Source organism: Triturus cristatus, chromosome 5_2, assembly GCF_964204655.1.
Source record: "Triturus cristatus chromosome 5_2, aTriCri1.1, whole genome shotgun sequence".
Classification (NCBI taxonomy): Eukaryota; Metazoa; Chordata; class Amphibia; order Caudata; family Salamandridae; genus Triturus; species Triturus cristatus.
This window is the reverse complement of record NC_140588.1, coordinates 593,004,466-593,023,489: the sequence shown is the minus strand read 5'-3', so window position 1 is coordinate 593,023,489 and position 19,024 is coordinate 593,004,466. Positions and strand designations below refer to the sequence as shown.

The window sequence follows — 19,024 nt, the reverse complement described above, 5'->3', positions numbered from 1 at the left end:
CAAAACCGTGGCCAATGCCCGCAATAAAACCACCTCAACAGAGATAAAAACACAAACCCTAATGCAAAAAAACCTGCGATGGGCCAAAGCGCGATGAGGAAATCAGCGCTAAGCAGCACCAGGCCTGCAACACACACCTGGCAGGTGGGAAAAATCCTTATAAAAGTAGATGAAAACACCCAAACACAAAAAGACCAACACCCAAGCACCATGGAGGCAGCTGGAGCAGGCGCAGAGGACGAGCGCAACCCCACAAGCACCCTGGACGACCAGCCCGGGACCTCGGGGACAGGGAAGGGCAAGGACAAGAAGAAGAGGAAGACGAAGTTCAGTCCGCAGGCGAACAGGATCATAGTCACGGAGGTGATGAAACACCATCAACAACTGTTCGTCACCTCCAACGTGTCATTGGGCACTGAAAATGGAATATGGCGGGACATCCTGGACAAGGTGAATGCCGTCGGAGAGCACAAGAGGACAATGGACGAGGTCAAGAGGAGATGGAATGACATCAAGCGAAAGACCAAGGAGAAACTCGCAGCCAACCAGAAGGCAGCAATGCAGACTGGAGGTGGGGGTCCAGCGCCACAGCTCAAGCTGGATGAAATGGAGGAGCTGGTGTCAACAGTCTTCAGTGTGGATACTGTGTCCGGAGTAGCGGGACCGGACACTGCTCGACAAGACACAACACAACAGCAACAGGGTGAGTGATCACCAGGTACTGGGGGGTACGGGTGGAGATGGCCACAATGGCACACATGCACAATCAAGCAGAGCACAGTGCACACCCTCAATGACTCTAGGTTATCACCCAGATCTATAGACTGTTACAATGTACAATGCCATGCTGTCTGAATGTCAACATGTACCATGCGGCTATATGCATGTGGACATGTTGCAATACACCATCTCCCCTTCACATTGCAGGGCCACCGTCAACAACCCTAGCCACTCTTCACTGATGACGAGGAGGACAAACCCAGCATCGACGCACAAACCCTCCTAGACATCATTGACATCATCCGTGACTCACCTCCAGGATCGGGGCTGCCCAGCTGCATCGAGGAGGTTCGACCTCATGGCTACCAAACTGGACGCCATCCATGGGTTTCTAGGCCCATTCCATGGTCTCCAATGAGCCCTGACTGACATCGCTGGAGTCATGACGTGCGGAGGAGAACACCTGTCTGCTCAGAGGGGCTCCAGCGATACCAGCCGTGAGCTGGCACACATGCGGAGGCTCATGGAGGACATGGTGCGGATGGAGGCAGAAAGGATGGCAGCCATCACTGCATACCAGCGAAATGTAGCTGGGATCTACCATGCCCTGCAGATCCTCATCATAGCATTGCTGCCACAAGGCGTAGCGATGATGAATGCTGCTGCCCCCACACCATCCATATCTCCGCCCCCTGGTATGCCATTGCCTCACAGTGCGGCAGATGGATCCACTCTGGCACCTGATGTGTCAGTGGCACACAGTGCCTCAGCTGGTACTGCAACACCCACAGGTGGGGCACAGAACACATCCGGGGACGAGGACGTGGATGGGTTTGTGATCAGGAGGCACTAGCATTCATTTCCGCCACCTAGCCTGTTTCTGCTTGGTGCCGCACATGGCCCCATGACCTTCCACTGAACCCCGATACACTCCGATGCACTCACCTTGGACAGCGACATAGACTGCCATATCCTGTTTGATGACCAATAACACGGCGATCAGACTGCGGATTATACCCTTCCTCTTCCACAGTACTTGTCATCACCGGATGGACTCTGGCTGAACCTCCACGGGCCCATACTGTGTAGTATGCTTGGCATTGTCCTGTACCGCTCCAGCTGCAAAACTGCACTAGATGTGCAATAAACATCCAGTAACGCGCTGCTGTGTTATGTCTTTCATCATTCATGTATGAATGTGTGGATGAATGTAGGGACAGTGATTTCCCTTGCATCAATGATGCTCATCCTGTGGGATGCCAGTCAGAGGGTGCTACATTGCATATTGTGTACCGGGTGCCGTGGACACTACATCAGGGACACACGCATCAGTCACTTCCATGTACAGACATGGACTGAACCACACCCAGAACCCATGAGTCATTGTTGCAAGCCCTGCGCTGGTCTGGCGTATGGCAGGCCAGACCACTCCGCTTACGCTCTGAGGGGGGCCCTCATTGCTACCCATCACAGGTGTACTCGCTAGTGGTGTGCAGGTCACTGGTCTAGTTGTCAGCATGTCACAGCCACTCCCTGAAGGCAGGTTTGCACACACACCACACCCATCCGGTACAGGCGTCACAGGCCATGTGACTCCACCACATTAGGGCCTGACGACGTCACATTCCCCTCTGCCGGTGGTGACTGGTTGACAGATGCTCCACGGTTCTCAATCATAAAGGGCCCATGAGTTGTTGCGCACAGGGTTAGTGGCACCCGAGGCCTTGCGGCCGTCACAGGCCTACCACCATGTGGCGCTGACTGGGGTTGCACAGGGTTAGTGGAACCCAAAGCTTTGCAGCTGGCACAGGCACCCCGCCACGGGACGGTGATTTTGGGTGCACTGAGTTAGGGGCACCTTAAGTGCTGAGCGGTTGTGCAGCCTGTGATGATGCCCCATCTTGGTGGTCCGGACAGCTCAGGTTTTGTGTGCCCTGCTGGACCGCAGTGTAGGCCAGAGCCAGCGGACAGTGTGGGCCTACCGCCACGTGACATCGCTTCCGGGATCCCAGAGTTAGTGGCACCTATTGGGCTGAGCATGTGTGCTGCCTGCGATGAGGCCGGGTGCACAGGTAAGTCCTTTGCCATGGCGTAATCAAGACCCAGCACCAAACGTGAGACCTGGTGGCCTACGGAGCAGGGCTGCATGATGTGGAGGGTGCCATGTCTGCGGGCCCCGGGCTTGTGGCTTGCAGCATCACGTGGTGGGACCTCTGGTCTGCACGCCATTGGCGGAAGGTGAGCAGTGAGGCCTGGGTGTGCATGGGCGGGCATGCACCGATGGGCAGTGGGAGGGGCTGGGTTGCCTCTGCCTGGGTGTGCATGGGCGGGCATGCTCCGCTGGGCAACAGGAGGGGCTAGGGTGCCTCTGCTTGGGTGTGCATGGGCGGGCAGGCGATGATGTCTTGTGCAATTGTGAATACTGTGCCAATCATGTATCTGGACTCTGTTTCAGATGATGGTTCTGTCTCAGATGTGTGACCTGGTGAACTGTAATTCATACCGGCAAGTGGTTGGAGACACACTGGTGGCAGCAGGTGAGCAGTGTGGCCTGGGTGCACAGGGGTGGCACTCTCTCTCTCTCTCCCGCTCTCTTCTTCTCTCTCTGTCTCTCCTCTCTTCTTATCCCTCTCTCCTCCTCTCTTCTTCTCTCTACCACTTTCTTCTTCTCTCTCTCTCTCTCTCCCACTCTCTTCTTATCTCTCTCTCCCCCTCTCTTCTTCTCTCTCTCTCTTTCTCTCTCCCCCTCTCTTCTTCTCTCTCTCTCTCTCCCCCTCTCTTCTTCTCCCTCTCTCTCTCTCTCGCTCTCTCTCACCCTCTCTTCTTCTCTCTCTCTCTCCCTCCCCCTCTCTTCTTCTCTCTCTCTATCTCATACCTTCTCATCAAGATTTTTGTCTTGCAGGTTGTGACCTACGGACATACCTTCTCATCAAGATATTTGTCTTGCAGGTTGTGACCTACAGATTGTCCCGAGGGGAGCCGCCATGTGTCTTCATTTCAGTTCAGTGTTCATTTTAATAAAGTTTTATTTGTTGCTTCGAAAGTGAATGTGTGATGCTCATTTTTGTGATGACACATGCATGTCACCACTTGTGATTGTGCGACATCATGCAGTTTATTTTGTACATGTTTAGGTGTAGCTGATGTGGCATGTCTTTGGTCGAGGAGTGCCGGGGAGGGGTTCCTGGGGTGGTGGCGGAGGGTGTTGTTGCCCTTTCGGCCCTCTGGGCTGCATGTTCAGTTGTCCAGATGCATCTCTTGTTCCTCAGGTGTGGCTCTGGGCTGGGCTCCCTTTTGTGGTGCAGGCTGTGGTCCGACTTTGCACCAGGTCAGAGCAGGAGTTATTTTCCTGCTGCTAACGCGCCTTATCACCTGTTTTGTGTTCTTATCGCAGTTCTGGCTGGACGTTGTGAATGTTGCGGAGTGGTTTTGTCACGGCTTTTGGCACGGAAACGCCTACTCTGCATCTCATTAGCGATATTTGCGGGGCTCATCTGTGGCGATGTTTTTTGCGGCTGCTATTGCGGGTAAACTGGTACTTGTGATTGGGGCGATAAGTTTATCGCTACTTTGGCTGCGATAATTTGCCATTGACGATAGATCCTTGTGAATATGCCCCTCAGTGTCTTATTCATTGACCTGTGTTATTATATCACAGATAACCACCGGCCGCTCCATTTGAGATTCTTTTTAATTTCTTGGCCCTGAGAAAGGTGGTCTAAATGAACATCCACCGAAACGCGTGTTTTTGGAATCAAGCTATCCTGGCTGAAGAGTGGTGAAACAACTAAACCGGTCCTAGGATGCTGTTTCCAGTCCAGGCAGGGCCTGGCTTGGCAGTTCGGGCTGCACTGTTCCCATGAGGCATAGGGTCAAGACTGATTTGCATATGGCTGGATTCAAACTGGAATGGCATGGTGTGCTCACAAATGATGGATTTAGGCCCAGATCTCTGTACTGGGGAGAATGTATGACATTGTTCTGCCTTCTGTCCATCAACTGTTGTTTTTGCATTTGTTATTGTGAATGAGCTGGTTTGATAGGTGAGAGAGAAGTGCTGATGGTGAGTGTGGGGTTATGTGTGTTTTCAGCAATTACATTTTTGATCTAAGAACAGTCTTAGTGGTTACCTAGTTTGTATATAGGGAACAGATGAAGTAATTCAAGTGTCAATTCATGATTCCAGTGTTGATAAAAAATGTGACCATTGTACATTCAAATATTTGAGGCTTTATAGAAATCTAAGTAACTGCTTTTTGTAATTGTTTTACTGTTAAATGTGTGTGTAGAAAATGATGAACTTGTATTTTTAAGCAGCACAATGAAAAAATATATTAAAGTATAAAATATTTTTTGCACAAAGAAAAAATAATAAAAATATATATTTATTTGATCAATTTGTTGTATGACATTGATATTGGGGTTGTGGTTTTTATGAGCCTTAGATGGTCACACTAAAAGCAACAAAGGTCAGTTTAGAGGTTCCCTTGCCAGTTTTATATTTCCCCCTTAAATTAATTAGGGGGTACCTTTTTCCTTTTTTGTAATCACAAATATACATGAGTAATCGAACACAGCCATCAAATTATTGTAGTTTAATAGTTTAGAAATGAAAGACACATATGGACTTTCATGCGGTCATGCAAAATATAGTTTAGGTAAGTAACCAAGAATGTATGTAAATGTAATTGAACCATAGGTTTCAAATCAAACACAGAAAAAATATTACTCTGTAGGAAGCACATTTTTCCACATGTCTCCATGTACTGGACTTCAGGAGTACTGCATGACGTATTTATTCATTTATGTTTGTCTTCCCATCATTGTTGATTCCTCAAAATGTCAGTGGAAGTGATATCAAGCTCCACGCTTGTCTTTTTGAGAAACCCCTTTACTTACACCCTATCCGTTTTTGTGGGTGTTCTCTACCCTTTTAAGTGCAGGCAAGGGATTTACTGGAGTTTCCCATTTACTTTTGGGAGGGTCGTATTTGATACAGACTTGAACCGAGAGCCCATCTTACACATTGCCCCACAATTACAAATTCCATTGTGCCATTTGATTTGATTCACTTTGATCCGGGGGATTACAGTTCTAGGTGTGACTGTTTAGGGAAAAAGTGTGTAAGCATATGGGTGCCTTAGACACAAACATAGATCACTATCATGTAGACCTCCTCTACATTTGTTATGTTATATTGCTTCTTGGGAATTCCATAGATGTATAATGCTATGGTTCACATGAAGATTTCTATGTGCCTATCCTACAAAAGACTATCACATCCAACATGTGGGTCCATATATGCAAAAATTGAAGATCTGAATTTCTGCATATGTGTAAACCTAGGTGTGTTTTTTTACACTTTTTATGCTTTGATTGCCACTGTGAATTTGTGTGGGTGTATGCAGCAGCATATGTGGAACAGGGGGATGTTAAGCTACCCACCGCACATTGAGACCCTACCCATAGTGTTTGCGTATGTCAGTGTGCATATTGCTTAGTCTACCATGTTATTCCCATGTTGAACTTAATGTGTCTGATGCCACTTCTTGTCCACATTGCAGCTTGCTTCGGTAATATATTATATATCACAGCTGTGCTTTACAAATAGCTCACTGGCACGTCATCACATAACTGCAGAAATATAGATGGACATTGCTAATTTCAATCAATAGAAATGTTACAGTCCCAATATATTGTCGTAGGCAACATTCTTCATCAGTGGAGAATAAGATGTGACATCTTCTTTCAAAGGTCATAGTATCATTATAGAGATGGGCAGGTAGGAGAACCTTATAAGGTATATGTACATCATAAGTTAAACTTATGCAGAGTGGATCTTAATGTCTCCCTAATGAGGATATTTACCTTTCGTATGTAAAGGCTCTTGCCAATGGAAGAATGTATATATACAGCCAAGAAGTTAATACATATGGATCAGACAGGATTTATTGCCAACAGAATGATGGAATCGAATACAACTTTTTTAATACAAGCCCATAATTACTATAACATTAATAAGACATCTGCAGTCATAATGATGGTAGACGCCGAATTGGCATTTGACCTAGTCGATTGGAATGGTCTTTTTTATGCCCTTACAGAGTTTAGCTTCCCATCGCAGTTTACCAACATGCCTTATAGTATACCATGGTGCACAGGCAAAGGTTCTTATTAATTCCAACTTAGCAGGAGTGGTTAAAATAGATAGAGGGACATGGTAGGGATGCCCTCTTTCACCAGTGTTGTTTACTTTTTTTATTGAACCTTTAGCTATCAGTATTAGGGCTAATAGTGATAGAGAGCCACCAATTCTGGGAATGTCTAAATTTGTGGACGATATACTACTTTATCTTAGGTCAGAAAGACAAAATCTTGATGCACTAATGCCTGAATTTGATCGTTTTCAAGCAGTAGGGGGAATACAAAATCAACCACCGCAAGACCGAAATGCTTGTTTTTAATGCCCTGCTTAGCACATTCCCTTTAAATCTTCAACAACAGGCATCTCACAACCAACCAATTCGTCATCTAGGGGTAAGAGTTACAAATAAATATGAAGAACGTTTTAGACAGAATTACGAACCAATGTGGAGCAAATCAAGGACTCATTGGATAGATGGACATTTCTCCCTCTTACATTGAGAGGACGTGTAGCGTTGACAAGATGTCTATTTTACCTTTGTTGTTTTTTCTTTTTTCTAATATCTTAATTAAAATTAACAGGACATATTTAAGGAACTATACACTCTTCTCAGGTGTTATATTTTGAATAAAAAGGCTTTTAGAGTTAAATTTTCAATACTCCGATTGGATATAAGCAAGGGTGAATTGGCGCTACCCAACATGTATTCCTATTATGAAGATGCCATTTTAGATAGAACAGTGTGGATCTTAGATGCTGTAGGAACTCAGAAAAAAAATTAATTGAAAAGATGGTACAGATATTGGCCTTTTTGAAGACTGCAAATTCCCATATAAGACAAGGTGCAAGGCTCTTCAGGAATACTCTACCCGACTTCAAACATTCTATGCCACGAGGGGACAATCTGTGGGCTATAGATATTTGCAGTTAGATGAATTCCAGGCCCTGGGGTTAAAATTCCTAAAAATCATGTGAGGTACTGGTATATGAACGGATTTAAAGAATTAGGAAATTTGTGGGTAGGAAACGGTATTATCTCCTGGCAGAACATCCAAGAAAGATGTGGGGATCATTATAAATGTTTTATTTTGGATGTCTGCAGCTCATGCAATTTATTAAAAAATTCTACGTATCAACATGCGCCATCTCTTTACAAACAATGACGGCTCTTTTTAAGACAAGAATGAGGGGGATGGAAAATTAATATAGGTTACTAAGGTGTCAAACGGAATGTCTCTCGATGAACAGCTTTTTAGGGAAGGTATCCTTGAAAACCCAGTGTACTTTTTCAGAAACAGAATGGCAGCCTATCTCAAAATTAGGGAACTCAGCTCTAACAGCTGCAACCTTCAAGAAAATTTATTTTTGAGCTCGCTGGATGGCATACTATATCCCTGAGCCCTGTCAAAGGTGTATCTGGAGGTGGAAGACCATTGTCTTCGATGTAAGCAGGTTTGGAGCGGAGATTGGCTGCATATTTTTTTTACCTGCCCTGGGGTAAAATTGTTTTGGGAACAAGTGTTCGATGCCTTTAGCAGGGCACTAAACATTCAGATACAACCCAATGTAGGTTTAGCACTCTTTGGGATTAGTACTAAAAGGCAATCTCAACTTTGGGTTAAAGACGCTGATGTGTTTATAACTATTATGTCTTTAGTTGCTCGCTCCATGTCCCTCCAGAATCGGAGGACTAATAGAGCACCAATTTACCAGGAATGGTATCATAAAATGATACGAACTCAAAAGTTTGAGAAAGCATATGCTAGTAGGGTTGGGGATCTTAAAAGATTTACCGCTTCCTGGCAATTTAAGATAAAGATCTTGTAATTTACGATTAGACTCTCTCATCTACATACAAGCACTTTATGGGACATATTAGTATGGAAACAACAACTGCTAAATTCCTCATCTTTGCACTTTAAGTATTACATATCCAATGTATGCACTCATGCACTCTCGGACTTTCTAGACATACCTAGGATTAGCTGCACTATTAAAATGATAATGATTTAAAAGATTTTATTGGATTGTGTAATTTAAATATATGTTCCTATACCACTTAATAGGGGTGAAGCCATCAAGATACTAAGCATAATGAAGAATGATTGATCAATTGAATACTTACATTTAGTTCATTCTAAACCCAAATGGTTTATGTTATTGTGTATATGTATTCTGCTATTTTTATGGACATATCAGGATAAGTCTCTCGTTTAAGCTGAAACAACCATGACAAATTTGATATATCTGCTTTATCTGCTTAATTTTTTATAAAAAAATTGAAAAATAAAAATGTATTTGGATCGTTAACATGTGTCATTTCTGTGGGATTCTAGAACTACTGTGTAACTAATTACAATAGGCTATGAAAATAAATAGTTTTATATTTTTTATAATTGTTGCATAGTACAGGAAACGTTGAGGCCTCAATTTTACAGCATATATGTCTGTTGCAAAAAATGTGGTTCAAGCTTCTCTAATATCTACGTTCATATATACAGAGTATCAGGCGTATTCCTCAATATCTGCAGTTGCAAGGACAAGTATGGACCATCCAATGTCTAAGCGCTGATGTTAAGCAATAACCAGGACCCTGGACATTCAGTCTGTGAAAGCAAGTTAGCCTGCCAATAACCCTTAGCATTGCTAGTACGCATGACTGAGCAGTGAAACCCTACATCATGGGGGGTGACGGGTGGTCATTTTGAACCTGGGTAAAGAGCAGGACAATTATAACAGTGGGGGCTTGAGGCTTGTACCCATGCAAGAGGAAACAGACATAATTCAGCTCTGTCTGGAAGCACCACAGCAGTAGGGTTCATGCAGGTCCGGTTCAAAGACATTGGTCAATAAGCTGAAGGGAAGTTCCAGATTATAATTCCAAGTCTTGGTAGTTTTACAGCAGGGACTCAAAATCCAACAAACTAAGGGCCATAATTCTGAAAGAGTTGCATCACCCTAGATCCATAAAATGAGGAGCAAGAGCGACGCAACACCTAAGTTTGATTTCTCAATCCAAGCAAGGCCAACTTGCATGACTTGGTGAATCTAGAGTAACGCTACACATTGCAAATCATTACGTTGCGCTACTATGCCCCAGGGAAGCATTCCATGGGTGGAGCTTGGACGAATTTTGGCACACTCCCAGATTTACCATTACAGGTTGACCTGGGAACGCGTCAAAATGCTATGGCTCCTCAGGTGAGGCTTAACCAGAAGAAATATCTTTATATCTCCTTGCTAATTCCTCTTTCTATGTGTGCTGAATTCTGCCTCATGGGATTGTTATTGTGCAGGAAGGTATTACTTCCTGCACAAAACAATCCTGCTTTCAATCACGGACACCCTTGCACCATGGTGCAAGGGTTCTCGCAATGGTGCTAGGCAGCACATTGTGTGCTAGTGCTGGGAAATGACAGGAATGAACCTTTTATTGTTAAGAATGGTGCATCCCTATCACGCAGCGCAGCAAGGAGACGTGCTGTGTGGCATGATTAATTGTTAAATATGCCTCCTGGTTTCTGGGAAAGGCAAACCCTTACTCTCATCCCAGAATGCACTTTAGTGTCACTACGTATGTGCAGCATCTATATACAACCTTCAGTTGACTGCTCTGATGTGAACTCTTGTACATTTCCCTTGGTACCCAAATGGAAGGAGAAGAAGAGTGGGTGACGGAACTGCCCTTCTATGTACAGCACCAATCCTACACCTTACAACTGTCATTGTCACAAATGGCTAAGAGCAACCCTAATTACAGGTCTGCAGCTAGTGATCCTTAACAACCTCCTGTTTGCACCCACTTCTATGGTCGCCTTTAATATTTCAAATACCTTGCACAGAATAATTGCATACAATTTCAAACATGTAAAAAAATAAACACTAAAAGGTTAATATCTGTCCTTTGGCCACTGGACATAATGTACATGTGCCATTAGGCATCATCGCTGAGTGCAGCAGTCAGACATGCGATGTACAGATTACAGATGAGATTGAGAAGGGCATTTGGGGTGGAGGCTAAATGGATAGTTCCTGCCATTCAGGATACCCCAAGTGTGACCCTGAATGTGCACCAAATATGTAATTGAAGGGTTCATTAGAAGCGGGAGCTACAACCCTCTGCCAAAAAGAAAAACAGTAGGGGAGCCTGTGCTCAAAAAGAGAACAAGCTTGCAGGGATGGTGCAGATGCTCAAATACAATCAACAGTATGAAATCCTGAGGTCTATAGAAGTGCTAGGAAAGTGTGGAAAACCACTACAAATTGTTTAATCAAAGTAAAAGTAAAAAGTGAAACAAAACCTGTAAATAAGCCCAACAGACCTATCTTTGGGCATATCCCTTTACAGGACGAAATCCCTCACTCACCAAAGGTGACATGCTTCATCATTTGGGATTCTCCTCCCAGAGGAAAAACCTAGTTCCTCTGGGGGCTACAACCCCCTCTCTGAGAGGGAGGAGCTCAGGGATGTTTTAAGTATGGTATTGGATATACTGAATCCACAAATGAAGAGCTAATAGTATGAGTGAGGGCGCAGCGCAACAAAATTGTTTTCAAAACTGTGAGGAAAGGTGAGGTTAAAACTAGCTCGAGGACGTTAAAAAACCTTTATTATGAAACGTTCTTGGCAAGGATTAAAATAACAGTACACCAGCAGTCTAAATTACAAACCGCGGTGGTGGAATAACACTAATCGGTCATTTTTGTTATAGCAGATGCTCAAATAGCCTTGGACATTGCTTCCTACATCAAGAAAAGAATATAATCTTGAAATTGTAGGGTTCTATTCCTATCATCCTATTGCATATCTACTCATGAGGATTAAAGGCACATATGTTGTGTGGAACCTGCCAGTCATGTATAAGTTGTACTGTGTAGCACTCAATGTAAATCCAAACATAACATAGTAGCTTAGCTTCCAGTGACAGTCACTCTATGGATGTAAGGAGTGCAATGAATTTCCATCCATAGAAATATATTGTATTTTCTACAATTTAGAATGCCATCATTGGTGTTTAATTTCAGCTGGTGGTTTCCAATGCTTGGCCCCAGCACTTAGTTGTCAATACCGGCAATTTTGATAGCTGCCACATGGTGGCTCGATTTGCATAAGAGAGAGGAAGAGTACAACAGTTGTTTATTAATTAAACTTAAATTAAAAACAACTAATAGATGCCACCAAGCCATTCTTCTAGCTTTGGGGGCCTCGAACAGTCTCAATTGTCACACTTGTAGCAGTGTGATGGTTAGTAATTCTGGAGGAACTGTCATTGGCAGCTTGGCAGCACTAGCAGTGGCATTGGGTAGGGTAAGCTGTGGTGACCTCCTAAGAGGGCCCTTTTTAAAAAAAAATACTTTATAGCATGTGTATGGTCATATTGCTCTATCGAAATTAATCATTAATTCCTAAATGTGTCGAAGGCAGCTAAGTTACTGCTCTCTATAAAACACAGACTTTGAGCAAGATTAGCCAGCTTCTTTAAATGCACCAGTGTTGTTGTCGGCTGATATCCATGGTTAATGTGTTACAGTGGATTTGTTTGCTTTCTTTAGCAGATAGTGTTACAGCGGATTTGTTTCTTTTCATTAGCAGATCGTGTTACAGCGGATTTGTTTCTTTTATTATCAGATAGTGTTACAGTGGATTTGTTTCTTTTCTTTCCAGATACAGTAACAGAAGTGAAGACGGATATATATGTGACGAGCTTCGGTCCTGTTTCAGACACAGACATGGTAAGTACAGTCTGGGACAAGGTCAGGAACATTTACCGGTGGCGCTGGCGGTATTGGGAAAGAGGAACATTTCTGATGTCAGTAGAATTCAAAACTTTTACACTTTAAGCCGCTCTTGAAATCTGTTACTCGACACATGAGAAATACTAGTGTAGTTACTCTCTGTTAAATGGCTTGTGATTAAAAGCAGCCTTTGAATTTATGACAAAAATGTACAATACTATGCTACAATTTATTTTCACAGTATACTCAAATATGAAAAATGTTTAACATATGTTAACATATGTATGTTGAAAATAAAATAAAAACATACTTGTGTTCTGAATTATTTATAATTAATTAGGATTTTGCTGAAAGGCTACTGTGCAGTATATGGTCAAAGTAAGAATTACAGTAAAGTGTTGGGCTTAAAAGGGTTAGTGTTAAAGTGAGGGTTAGGATAAGTGGTGGACCTGGATATTTTTGCAGGGTTATCCACAAACATTTTGCCTTCTTCCTGCTATTTTGTTGACCTGGTTTTTGGGCTTCTGGACTCTGGGCACTTTACCACTGCTAACCAGTGCTGAAGTGTATATGCTCCATCCCTAAAATGTCATGTTAATTAAATTCTCCATAATTGGCATATTTGATTTACTAGTAAGTCCCTAGTACAGTGCACCATGTGTGCCCAGAGCCTGTAAATCAAATGCTACTAGTGAGCTTGCAGCACTGATTGTACCACCCACCCTGCAAACATGTCTCAGGCCTGCCACTGCAGTGTCTGTGTGTGCAGTTTTAAACTGCCATTTCGACCTGGCAGGCCGAAGGGCAGAGTGCAATGGATCTAAAAGGTAGGACATGCACAGTTGAGTTGTATATGCTCTGGTAGGGAAAAACTGGTAATTTCATTTTTCACTACAGCAAGGCCCATCTCTCCCATAACATCTTACAAGTGTATTTTACAATTGGGAGCTGATACAAAATTGGAGTTTAGTGTCTCTGGATTCACAGTTTTAAAAATACATCTTTTAGTGAAGTTGGTTGTGGGCTAGAGTGGTGGGAGGAGTTGACACTGACACCTGAATTGGGTGGTGCCTGTCCTCACGTAAAGCTGCCTACACCCCTCTGTAGTATGTCTGGAGTCAAGGCAGGGAAAGGCAGGGTCTTGTGCACTACAAAGAAGTGACGGCTTGTGACATTTTAATGTGGTGAGTGAGCGCAGAGAGCGAATCAGACAGCCATTCTCTCCATGGAAAATTTAAAAAAAAGAGTGAGCAAATGGTGCATTTTCAAGCAAATTTGAGAAAGCTAGATGATTAATAAAGCAATTGTGAAAATGTAATTATGACATCAATAAAGAGATTTCATAGGACATCATATTGCAACTCTTGTTCTTTGTGCACTGCTATGTGCTACCATTGTATTTTCCAAAATCCCTAAGACTTCAGTCAGGCACCCAACATTGAAGACAGCACCTCCATTCTAAAAATTGTTCCAGCACCACTAGAACAGAGTACAGCCCAAGGGAACTTGTCGGTGCTATCTATGGAATCTGTCACAAGGCAGGCCCTATGTTGTTAGTTTATGTCCCGACAAATGGCTTGAATTTTACTGCTTGCATTTGAAAGAGCCTGCTTTCAATAAACCAGTGCGTTTATTATGTAGGCTGCATGCGATCCATTTTTCAATCCATAAAGACAGCACACAGCAGGGAGGGCTTTAGCGCTGATAGCACATAGTGCAACAATGCTTATTGGCACCCCCAATGACCACCTCCGCCATGCATACCCTCACTACCACCCTTTAACAATGTCCCTTAAGTCTCCATAACCACTCTCTCCCAGATTCACTTAATCAGTTTTATAGCTCCACTCATACCAGTGTAGGGAACCAGAGCACTTTATATCTCACACACATTACACAGAGACAATCAATAATATGTGTGTAAATCAGTGTATAGGAAACGTTTCATAAGACAGAGGACTACAAGATGTAGGAGTCACATGTTATCCATACTGGTAGACCGTATATTTTGAGAGTGCTTTTTCTGGAAGAGTACAAACTCAGAATTTAGCACTTAACAACATTGTGGGGGTGGTTCTTTTTAATAAGAAGACTGATTTATATGCAAATGAAACCCTTTTGCAACATCAGGATAATGAAAGACTGAGAAACATTCATATCACTCTAATATATACATTGCAGTTTGCATGCTGCTATTTGATGACAGTTAATAGCTCACTGCTCTATATTATATTAACTTAAAAACTGCAAGTAACAAAAGGGTCACTCTGACAAAAGCAGTAACCCTCTCATCTATTTACATTATATGCACCATGTGATCTGCAGGGTACACACTCTTTGCCGCAGGCATATTATCTCTCTGCACTACCTTATGCTGCCAAAACTCCAATCTCAGTCCAGGAAGAGCATTAATCACCCAAGTTATTTTCACATTTTTACTGTTACCTAAAACTGCTGGAGGCAAGGAATGCACACTGGGCTGAGGTCAATAAACTTGGTGAAGGAAATGACACAACATGGCAGCCCTTGTGATTTTTTTAAAAAATGCATGCAGTTTTAAAACTGCCTACCCGGGCTGTAGGGGCAAGCCTCAAGACAGGTTTTACTGTGCTACTTCAGAGGGTGGAACAATGATTGCTGCAGCCCACTGGTAGCATTTCATTTACAGGGCATGGGTACATGTAGTACCATATATTAGGGATATAAAAGTGTATTAAATGGGCCAATTAGGTACATGCTAGTTGTACCAGGTTTAAAAGGGAGAGCACAGGATCTCTACCACAGGTTAGTATGAGTAAAGTGTGGAAAGTCTTGTGGCCAGCAAAAATGGGCTCATCTATAGAAGGCAAAAATATGGGGGTATACCATGCAAAAGGATGGGTTTTTCCAACAGAGTGGGTGGCAAGCCTTTGATTCTGAGGAAGCACAGAGAACCCCTTTGGACACTCTGGGCATGGCAAATTTGTGGCAGATTGCATAACCCGTTCCTGGAGACACACTACTAGCGTCTAGTACATAGTGATTCATTTTGCTGCCTGATCTACTCTGAATGCAGAATAGAAACTGCTGAGAAGTACGTGGCAGAAATGAGCATAGTAATTGACAAATATGCATTATTAAGAATTAATGCATTGAGCTTCCAGAGGTGTACACCATCCATCTATTTACTCAAAACCTGTGTCTTCCAGCCACCTGGTATGCCAGCTTTTGCTCTCTGAAGCACTCGTTGGTACCTGTCATTGAGTAAAACAGGACTGTGTGAAGATGTCGGACACCACACTGGAGAGAATCCTAACAGAGATCCTAGACATAGGTTGCGCTGGATACTGCACTACATGATGTGGGCAGAAGTGATGTCCAAAGGCACAGATCTGGCATCCTTCAACAGCCATCTCAACACAGCCAAAAGAAGGTTAGACGAACTGAAAAGCAGACATGATAACAACCCAGACGGTGTAGGAGGCAATCGGTACTTAACATCTGAAGTCATTGTCTTTGAAGACTGCACCAAATGAGATACTTTTCTTCTCAATGAATGCCCTGAAAATGCAGAGGGAAGACATATGATCAGATTTCTATCAGATCTCATGCCATGGCTGCTTGGGATCTGCTTCCCAAAAGAAGTAGAGTTCCATAGAGTACATAAAACAAGGCTCATAATAAAATTGTAACAAACAATCCTCACCATATTATTTGAATCTTGATCAGGCACCATCCCTTATCATTCAAATGGTAAAAAAGAAGATCAAATTATTTCCACTGTGGGTGTATCTCATACACTTCTCAGTGAACTGCTTGAGAAAAATATTAAAGAGGAAAAAGTTCTGGGTGATGCAACCCATGCTTTAAGAGAAAATAAATACTAATTGTTTGACCCGTCGATCGTGAATTTGTTTAAAAAATACAACATGTTGCGAAGCCTAAAGTCGAACAGTGTATAATGCAAAATTGCAATTCATTATAGACAACTGTCATCTCAGCTGAGGGGATCTCACTATAAAAGACTACTTGGAGCATAATGCAAACATTTATAAAATTTGAACCAGCATATATGCTTTCTCTAAATGGAAGCTTATGGAGCCTGGTCATGTGACAGAACCGTGCTGCTTTCAACAAAAATGTATCTATTCAGCAGGTGGAAGGATTTTTTCCCCTGGAATTGCAAGACGTTCTTGAGGATGAGACATCATTCAGAACTACAAAACTAGCCTCAAAATTCTCCTAAAACCCCACTTCCATTTGCCAGGTTTAAAAGTGAATGTTGCACCTATTTAAAATGTGCAAATCTAAACCATAAATAACATGGCTTCTGGGTATACTTGAAGTAGAAAGCTGTCAAGCATTCGCAGACCTTCTGCATGATTTGAGCTAATACATAAGAACATCCATATTTGATTATATTAATGTATGGGAATATGAGTATGACACAATTAGACATACTTGAAACACATAATTAGGTTTCCACAATCATGAACATATATGGAAAGATTTCTGAATACTCTTAGCCTTATGATTTTGAAGCATCCCGGACAGAACTAGACACTAAAGCTAAGGAAACCACTGTTACTTCTGAGCCTGGGTAGTCGGCAATGGCCAAGGACTTTCATCCATTGTTAGACTTGTCATTCAATAGACAAAGCCCAGGAAAACCTTCAAAAAGAGCTGGGTTTAATCAGGTGGAAGAGATACTAACAAAAGATAGAGATAATCCTAGGGTATTCCTGAAAGGAGGGTGCTAAATTCCCTTTTTGTTGTTACTACCAGATTCTTGAGGTCTCCTTTGGTTGTCCTTTAATTTCAATATGCACGTTTTAGCCTTTTGCCCCTTCTAGAATGTATGGCATACAGGCGTTCACTCAGGATAGGAGGCTTGGCCCTCTTGTGAATGCCTGAACTCACGCTGAGTCCCAAGAGATGAAGATGCCCCCACCAGGTACTCTAGATACTCATGTGCTCCAGGTTGCTGGTCTGTTCTCAATCTGTGGCTCTCTGTGTACTCTTTGGAAGAGCTAGACGAGACTTCTCTTTTGCTACATATGTCTCAATCATCTGGAGTGGTACCATAAAATAGACTGACAAAGGCCTCTTCACTATACTGTGTACCCTCTTAAATATCACTGTCCTTCTTATTCCGGATCCCAGCTCTCTTTTTTTCTTTCCCCCACCCCGATCCCAACCCATGACAACGCAGTGCAACACTTTTAAAATCTATCCTTCTCCTCTGATAATTATCCTACTCTGGAGGTCTGAAACGTGTTGGTTAGTGCAGCAGGAGCTTGCTCCCAGGCACAAGCAGTTTTGCTTTTGATCCTATCATCAGTCACACTTGGAAACTCATTTACCCATGTTTCAAAATATCCCACCTTCGTGCTATCCAGTTAAGGCCACACATCTACTACCTGATAGAATTGACTGTCTACATTTCTGAATTTTATTGACATTGTTTCTCCTTCTTGTTGTTGTTGCATGTTTTAGAAGTTTATTGGTGCCTAGTGTCAGCATATCTGACCATTTTCAACAAATGACTCCATGATCTCCAACCCCTCACCGTAATATGATATGCCCTATTGTGAATTGTTATAAAGTTCAGGCTTCCAACCCGCCTACAGACCACCCATTGAAAGCTCTCACCACCCATTCTGAATGTTAATAGCCTATTCCATAATGTCAGGTGCCAAAACTAACTGCATTATTTAATCACCAATCATATAAATGTAACACTTTTAAAAGCAACACAGTTGTCAGAAATCGAACTCCTGAAGATAATGCATGACAGGGTGGGAATAGTAGTGGGAAGTAGCCACAACAACAGACCCGAGGAGACCACCCTTGACTCCTATAGCAATCCTAAGAAATGCAGGGTGATCGTCTTAACTGAAAATAAACCAACCCACAAGATTATTAGGAAATGGACTGTTGGCAGATATGCCTTTTCTGAAACTCAGACCACTGAATAGAACAGTGTTAGTGGGGACCATATATGCATTAGGCACCCACAAACAACAGGTTTGTTCTACTTTATCAAGACCTTTCACTCCATTTGAAAAACGCCTGCTGCCTATTGTGGTGGGGTAAGAGGACACAAACCTAGGACCATAAGCACTTCTAGTCAAATCAGGAAACACCCGACACATGCAATAGGAATGACAAAGCCATGCTTTTTGATTTGGTAGCAGGCCATAATCTGATATATATATGGAGATTGATTATCCTTGTAAATAAGGAATATAGGGGCAAATCAGCAACGAGGCGATAGAAAATTATTGCAGCTTTTGTGGCCGTTTTTGGCCGAAAAGCGGCGATAATTTTATCGCCTAATTAGCAAGGTCATGCTAACGCGTGAAACCTTGCTTTAGCATACGAAATCTTACCGCCGAGCTTTGCATCTCTAATGAGATGCAAAGTGGGCGTTCCTGACCTAAC

General features: G+C 42.9%; 1 protein-coding gene across 1 annotated transcript in view; it reads left to right on the top strand.

Annotated features, from left to right (window-relative positions):
• GABRA3 (gamma-aminobutyric acid type A receptor subunit alpha3) overlaps positions 1–19,024 on the top strand; it is a 1,714,543-nt gene that overhangs the window by 759,767 nt on the left and 935,752 nt on the right. Inside the window, exon 5 of the mRNA XM_085607670.1 lies at positions 12,531–12,598. Within this exon, the coding sequence (XP_085463796.1) occupies positions 12,531–12,598 (68 nt within the window). The remainder of the gene's footprint in view (positions 1–12,530; positions 12,599–19,024) is intronic.